At 42.2% G+C, this 8,446-nt stretch overlaps 1 protein-coding gene across 7 annotated transcripts in view; it reads left to right on the forward strand.

Moving 5' to 3' along the window:
• Window positions 1–8,446, forward strand: part of PDE1C (phosphodiesterase 1C) — a 286,493-nt gene that overhangs the window by 224,373 nt on the left and 53,674 nt on the right. For all 7 annotated transcript variants that reach the window (XM_081800305.1, XM_081800306.1, XM_081800308.1 and 4 more), the window contains one exon: window positions 2,950–3,180. In XM_081800305.1, coding sequence (XP_081656431.1) covers window positions 2,950–3,180 — 231 coding nt within the window. The remainder of the gene's footprint in view (window positions 1–2,949; window positions 3,181–8,446) is intronic.

Here is an 8,446-nt window from a genome sequence, read left to right on the forward strand (position 1 = left end):
TCCCCATACATTACATCATTAGTTCTAGATGAAGTGTTCCATGATTCATTGTTCGTGCACAACACCCAGTGCTCCATGCAGAACGTGCCCTCCTCAATACCCACCACCAGGCCAACCCATCCTCCCACCCCCCCTCCCCTCTAGAACCCTCAGTTTGTTTTTCAGAGTCCATCTTCTCTCATGGTTCGTCCACCCCTCCAATTTCCCCCGCTTCATTCCTCCCCTCCCGCTACCTTCTTCTTCTTCTTTTTTTTTCTTAACATGCTCAGATAATATTTTATGCTCTTCTGTAGCAAACCAGAATTTAACACCTTCAGTTTTTATCAGTTACTTTTAACTTGTGGATATTTTGAATGTTGAAAGTTTGCCACAGATACAATGGGGATTCTGTGAGGGGACCATGAATTATTTAACCTGGTACCTGAGTATGAATGAAAATTCTCTTCCCCCTCACTTTTCCTCTCTGTGGAGTGAGTACAGTCATCTTTTTACTCTCCTGTATTAGTGGTTAAGGAAACCAACATTTGTCAAATGGCTAACTCTTCCACAATAGGACTTTAGAGTTTATATACTTTCTGTATTTTACACAGGCCTGGATTACAGATGATGGAATATGTACAAGGCAGGTTCATTGGCAGATAGGGGGAATCATACCCATTATGCACAGTTTCATTTAGTTAACAGATACTCCATGCATATCTGCTGTGTGCCAGGTGCTGTACCAAGCACTGGAATTCAGTGATGGAGATGACATTTGACCTCTGTCCTCAGGGCACTATGGGAGGATGAGAGGAAGTCTGGGTGAACATTCCAGGGGGCCTTCTGTGACCCTGTAGTCTACTGAGAATGCCGTGTTGTGGCATTCTTTTTACTCTTTATTTGTACCTTTCTGTAGAAGTCAGAAGACAGAGTATACTCTATATGTGCATAATTAAGTTATTTTGCAAAGAAATCTTTCCTTACTTTTCATTGTAAAGTATAAATGCATCCTATTGGGAAGCAGAATGTCCAGAAATATAGAATGGCAAACATTTAAAATTTAAATCAGTCCTCGTCCATCCTGATTGCACGTTAGAATCAACTGGAGGGCATTTAAAATATCCTATCCTTGCCCCTCTCCCTCCAGAATATGATTTAATGTGTCCTGGGTGAGCAGGGCATTGAATTGGATGGGTTGGATGGATGAATCAATGAAAAGATTAATGAAAACTTCATAATGTATTAGGGAGGACATTTGAGCCAGGCAAATGGAGGGGCAGGAAAAGCAAAATGAAGCCAGAGATCAAAGACATCCACAAAATACAATGCTGGAAAGCCCCCACGAACATGTGAACTGGATCAGATTTGGGCTTTGTGCTCTTAAGCAGCTAAAACAAAGAGAAACATAACCACCCGGGTGCCCATTAGATTACAAACTTGTCTATGAAGGCTACCTTTTTCAGGAGCGAGACTAATCAAGGAAAATAAAGAGGACCCTTGATAGTGAGGTGTGGGATATTTTTAACACATCTGGAGAAAAAAAAATTCAGTAATGTTTTTTATAATGGATGGCACAATCTGGAAGGCCTTTTGAATCAGTTGGATGCTAAATGGGGTGAGTCTGTCCCATGAGGGAGGATGGGTCTCTTAGGCGTGTGTTATTCCTACAACCCAGTGCCACTTTATTGCCTCCAGGGCCCTGCAAGATCTCAACTCTGCATGTCCTTGGTTGTTTGACCACATCATCTGTCACTAACCTCCTCTAAATCTGTGTTAGCCATATTGACTAACTCAGTATCCCAAGCTCATTCCTACCTCGTGGCCTTGACATTTTTTATTCCTCTGCCTGGAATGCTATTTTCCCTGATTATTTCATGGCCAGCAATTCATCATTAAGAATTTGTCAGATAGTACTTTCTTTACCTCCTGATCTAATGCCACCTCCCTCCCTTATGCTGATCCTGTTCCATCATATTACTTTGCTTTACTTTTGCTTTACCTTTTTCACCACCTGAAATTATCTTTGTGACTTGTTTACTTAATTATGGTCTTTTCTGTTCCATTAAGTCTTGCTTGCTGCTACATTCCCAGCGCCTAAAATGGTACTTGATACTGTTGCTGCTCAATAAATACTAGTTGAATGAATGAACCAATCTTTTCACGAATACTTGACCATATGCAATTATGCTATGTTTTTGATGAAACACAGAGCCAGACCCTTTCACAGTAAACAGAATTGGAAATAAAGCTGACATTCTCTCATTAAAGGGGAAGATTCAGACCAGGATACCTGCCCAAACTAAAGGCTACCTCTAATCTTGTGGACAGTTTGAAGACCGGGCTTTTTGTAAGGACTAATTATCCTCTTCCTACTTTTACATTCACAAACAGTGGCCTGAAACTGTGGCGATTATTCTTCCTTTCTGTTTTGTAATCAGTTGTTCATGTTTAAACTCCAGAGCCTAAGCAAATCTCCATGAAACTCCAATTTTAACTGTGGCTGTGGGAGGGTTTTGTAATGTCCCCGAGCCTTGACTTCGCACTTATAAGATAGGGTTATATTAATAGTAGCTACTGCCTAAGGCTGTGTTGAGAACGAAAGGAAGTAATCCTTGAAAAGCACTTAGCATAATACCTGGCATAGAGGACACACTCAAGAGAAGTTATTGATGATAGATATTGAAAATGACAATTGTTATATTGGTTTATTAGTTATTATTATCCTTATTATTATTATTATTATTACTTTCTCCCTGCCCCTTCTTCTCACCCACTATTTTCAGAAATGACATCACCATGAACCGATTTTATTGGTTTCCTGAATATACACACTAATCTGACTTGAATTAACCAAAAATAAACCCCAAGCACTCAGTGCAAATACTTGTTTTTGTTTAAAGAGGCAGTTCTCCTAATAGTGTGACCTCTTTTCATCTTTTCTGTGCCTTTCCTGACTTGCCATGGGTACAGAGGAGAAGGCCAAGAAGGAAGCAGAGGAAAAAGCTCGCCTGGCTGCAGAGGAGAAGCAAAAGGAAATGGAAGCCAAAAGCCAGGCTGAAGAAGGCACGGCTGGCAAAGCCGAGAAAAAGACATCTGGGGAAGCTAAGAATCAAGTCAATGGAACGTGCACAAACAAAAGCGACAACCCTTATGGGAAAAATTCCAAAGCTGAGAAGTCCTCAGGAGAAAAACAACAGAATGGTGAGTACAGTTTCACTGGTGAAAGGCTCTTTTCGGGGTGTTAATGACGTGATGAATGGAAACTGGCAAACAACCACACCTATGAGGATGGCTCTCAGAGCTGGCATCTCTGGTCTCCCCAGCTGCTGCTCATCACACCTCACTGGGCCATGGGTTCCATTAGGATCCCATCAAAAGAAGCCAGAGGCTGGCTTGGGCCATTCTCTCTGGGGAGACTGATACTTTTCAGGCCTTTCCCAGCTGTTCTGGAGACTCTGGCCAGTGCCTGCCTGTCCACTGGGGAAATAACTGTGACCAATCTCAGCACATTCCTGAGTGTTTATTGCCCAGATGGGTGGATGGAGAGTGTCTTCCATATGCACTATCCCTCTAGCAGGCAGGGCTGGGGCTCAGGTCTGTATGTCTGTGGGTGAAAAAGTATATACATTAGGGTGACCACCTATCCCATTTGCCTGGGACTGAGGGGTTTCCTGGCATCTAGAGCTTAAGATTTTACTTTTATTTATTTTTTTTTTAAAGTTTTTTTTTTTTAAGATTTTATTTATTTGCGAGAGAGAGAATGAGAGACAGAGAGCATGAGAGGGAGGAGGGTCAGAGGGAGAAGCAGACTCCCCGCCGAGCAGGGAGCCTGATGTGGGACTCAATCCCGGGACTCCAGGATCATGACCTGAGCCGAAGGCAGTCGCCCAACCAACTGAGCCACCCAGGCGCCCTAGAGCTTTAGATTTTAAAACCAGAAAAGTACCAGGCAAACCCAGATGATCTGGTCACCACCTTAAATGCACTGTGCTTGGCACTGAGAATTTAGAAATGGAAAGGCCACAGGAAGTCCACAATCTCATAGAGACATGGGCATCCTTAGAAATAATTCTGAGCAAGTAACAGTCATGGCAAGGCAGCTAAATTTAGCTCAAGGATCATGTCAAAAAAGAAACATTAGCTTTGTTGCATCTGGGGCTCGTGGAATGGAGAAATGTCAAAGAAAGCGTCAGGAGGTGGTGGTGCCTGAGCTGTGTTTTCAATGTTGAACTTCACTGGTCAGATGGGAGATAGGGACTTCTTCACCAGAGGAACAAGATGAGCTGAGGCACAAGGGCATGGAATTGGTTACCTTGTTTAGGGAAGAGCAGGAAGTTCAGAGTCTCTAGAACTTTCAAGTTGTAGCAAGGTAGTTTTGCAGTCTGACAGACCTGGATTCAAGTCACAGCTGTGCCTCTCACTTCTTGGTGGCCTTGGCCAGGTTACTTAACCTTCTACTGGCTCTGAAAAGTGTGCATAACAATAATACCTGCTCACAGCAGGGCCACTTGTGAGCCTCCAATAATGAGAATGATAGCAAAACAATGATGACAATAGAGTAACTAGCATTTATTGACTATCCACCAGATGCTCTTTTAAGTCCTCTCTTTATGTGTTTATTCTCTTATCCGCCTGGTAGGCCATGCTGTAGCTATTATGTATGCTACATAGCCTGAGTAAATGAGGAATATGTAGAAGGTGCTTAGCACAACACTCTCCAATTATTTTTACAGTGAACATATACAACATGTAGAATCAGAAAACAATATTTTAATACATATGGTAATGTTAATAACTCATATCATGTTCCGAGAGCTTTGCATGAATTCCCTCAGGTAACCCCATGAGCACCCTAGGAGGTAGAAAAGGCCTTTGTCCACCTTGTCCAGCCCCTCAGCAGCCTGGTTCTGGAGACTGCTCCTAACTAGTTAGCTTTGTATTCAAGTGCATCATTGTCCGAAAATATGTTCAATTGTATAAGAATTTATGATGTACCTGTTGGAGTTTTTAGAGGGCAGTGGAAAAGACCTCCTCTCATCCCCTCCCGAGGTCAGAACCAACTAAGAGAGAGATACCAGAATCAGAAAGTCAATGGTCAAAATAAGAGCTCTACTACAACTGGAGTTGAATTGGAAAATGTGACTTGGTCTGCTGAGCACGTGGGCTTCTTCACACATCTGCCTTGAAGTGAGCTTAGCCAACCAGATACTGGCAGAGCAGGCAGGCCTCGGACCTGCCACCTCATTCCCACCCCAGCACCCCAACACCCCAGCAGACTGCTTCTGGAGTGACACGAAAGGTGTGTGTTTTGTGGAAAACACATCTCAGAGGTGGTTGGGAACTAGAGAAATGGGTGGCTCAACCGAGCTTTGCATTCTCAAACTCCTCCTAGATGAGTTTCTTCTTCTCAAAGGAGGAGTATGGAAGGGCTCCTGAGAGAGGCAAGATGTGTTTCTTCCCTGCTTTTTTCTTTTAGGAAGGTGGGTTAAAAATGGCTTTCCCTTAATAAAAGTAACATCAATAATATATATTGAATGCTTAATATATGCCAGACATTGTACATGAGATTTTACCTACATTAAATTATTTAAAAATGCCAACAATGCTGTGAGGTAGATATACTAATTCCCATTTTGCAGATGAGGAAACGGAGACTCAGAAAGGTTAAATCACTTGCTTAAGGTCAAGCAACCACGAAGTAGAGATTTCAAGTCAAATTCAGGTCTGAGTCCAAATTCTATGTTTCATAATCAGCATGTCCCTACTGTTTACAAGTTTTGGCACTATTGGGGAGAGTAGGAAATCAGAAGAATATTGAGGCTCAGCCGAGGTCCACAAGAACCTTATAATCTATTCCAGGGGTTGACACACTTTTTCTGTAAAGGGCCAGATGATAAATATTGTAGACTTTGGGAGCCATGCAGTCTCTATTGCAGCTGCTTTTAACACTCCTGTTTTAGTGCAAAAGCAGCCACAGATAACATATAAATAAATGGACATGGCTGAATTCCAATAAAACTTTATTTATAAAAATTCAAGTTTAAATTCTATATAATTTTCAAATGTCATTAAGTATTCTTCTCTTTTTTCAACCATTTAATAATATAAAAACTATTCTTAGTTTGTGGGCATATAAGACCAGGCACTGGGACCAAGTTTGGCTCATGGGCCATAGTTTGCCAACCCCTGGTCTGGTCAGGGAGAGAAACCAATGAACATAAACATGCTGGTCATAGAGAAGGTTATAAATTCTATGAGATGGGTATAAACAAATACCCAGAGAGGGCAGAGGTGGCAGGAATCAATTTTGAAGACCATTAGAGGGAGAGCCTGAAAGAAACAAACAGGAGCCCAAGTTTTCAACTAGGTTGTGTTTATTTCGCAAAGTAATCAACAGTCTACCATTTCCCTTAAAAACTAAGTATTAAATGAGAGATGGGAAAAGAAGTCAGTTTTAAGCAATAATAAGAAAGGCTAATGGTGGTTCGGGACTGTGTTACAGCAGCCTAATTAAAATGATTTATAACTGTGCAGAAAGGCTCTTTTGTTTCCTCTGTTTATTGAATAACAGCTCACATCAGCTATTACTCCATATACAACCCATGGGAAATTACCTAATGGATTCTGTTCAAGGAACATCATCAAACAAACATGTGTCACTTTCCCATCATCCTTTTTGTGGTCGCGCAAGGTACTTCCAGGATGGAACCAGAGGACAGTGGTTAATGGGGTTCTAGAGGTGTTCTCATCAGCAACTATGAGATCCCCAGGCTTTGGTCTCCATCAAGGTACTTCCTCTCTCAGCCTCCCCAACCCTGACTGAGGAAAAGGCAGGCTGCCCACAGACTGCTGGCTAGCATCCAGCAAATTGAACCTCTCCTGTGACTTCTGGAAGACATCCTGGTCTTGCTGCAGCTGTGCATAAAGCTCTAGTCCAGGGAAACCTTGAAGGCATAAAGTATTGTGCATTAAGGTGTGAAGGCTCATTTAGGACAGAAAGACATTTTTTCTGCAGGGAATGAGTTTGACTACAGGGCTCAAGATCCTTGAGTCCATCTCTGGCATCCTTAAAACAAGAAGGAGCCAGTATTTGGACTGTCTCATGGGACCTCCAAAGGAATCCTTTCTTTGGCCATTGGTGGTGGTAAAGGGTGATGATTATGTCCTTCACTTGAATTCCTCCTGCTTACACCCTGGCTAGAGTTGACCCCCTTTCCCCTCAATCCCTTCAGCCAGTTCATCCCATTTCAGAATTAAGAGTAAGAGGAAACTTGGAGAATTTATTGACTCCGAACTTAATTTAGGATTTGTCAAATTCCATTGAAAATACTTACTTTGTCGAATACATCACAACCCCAAATGGTCTTGAATTGTCCTTAGATAACCATTTCTTTATAAATCTGTAGGCCAAAGGCATTTAGAAATGGCAACAGTAAACAGAAGCCTGAAATTGAAAACTTAAGCTTCATAGGGAAGTTGCAAGATACAGTGGTTGAGAGCTTAGCTTCTAGAATCAGACCCATCTGTGCATATTGTGGTAGATTGCTTTATTTATGCCTTAGGTTCCATAGCCATAAAATGGAGATGGTAATATGAGTTTCATGTCCATTCTTCACAAGTCGGTTGAAACAAAATCACTTTGTGGAAAGATCAGTTGGCCATTTATGCAAAAACTGTCAGACGAATGGCTTAAACCAGATCGACGGCTGCCAACAGGAGCAGTTTTGCTGCCAGAAGGAGCCACACATGCAAGGTTGTGGGCAGAGGCGGGGCCGGGGTGGTGTGTGAACCACTGGCGGGTGGCCGATGCGCTGCGCTCAACACAGCTGGACGGACCAGTGTGTGACACAGTGCTGCGGCGAAGCCAAAGGAGAAGTCACGCTTGGAAAACATCCTCAGTCATTTGATCAGTTTGTTATTCTGCAAATTGATCACTCAATGAATTAAACTGTGATGAATTCATCTACTTTCAATTGTAGTACCTTCATAATGGCGTTGTTAGAAGAATTTAATGAAATGATGCCTATACTATGCCTGGCACAAAGAAAGCAAAAAAGATAGGACCCTGCTTACTCCTTCCTGGTTGCAATTATTCTTAGGGTCTTCTTGCTTCAAGAAGTACCATATTTTAGTTGTAATATATTCTGGGTTTTATGCAGGCCAAAAGGAAAGATGCCATTAGTAAGACTGTAAGAAAAATTTCCAAAACTTGAGAATAAGACTGGGGGAGGGGATGCCATGTCCTTTCAATGTCACAGTGGCGTACTCTTTTTTTTTTATTCTTATGTTAATCCCCATACATTACATCATTAGTTTTAGATGAAGTGTTCCATGATTCATTGTTTGTGCATAACACCCAGTGCTCCATGCAGAATGTGCCCTCCTCAATACCCACCACCAGGCTAACCCATCCTCCCACCCCCCTCCCCTCTAGAACCCTCAGTTTGTTTTTCAGAGTCCATAGTCT

The sequence above is a fragment of the Leptonychotes weddellii genome, chromosome 12 (genome assembly GCF_054177405.1).
Source record: "Leptonychotes weddellii isolate Sample4059 chromosome 12, ASM5417740v2, whole genome shotgun sequence".
NCBI classification, from domain to species: domain Eukaryota; kingdom Metazoa; phylum Chordata; class Mammalia; order Carnivora; family Phocidae; genus Leptonychotes; species Leptonychotes weddellii.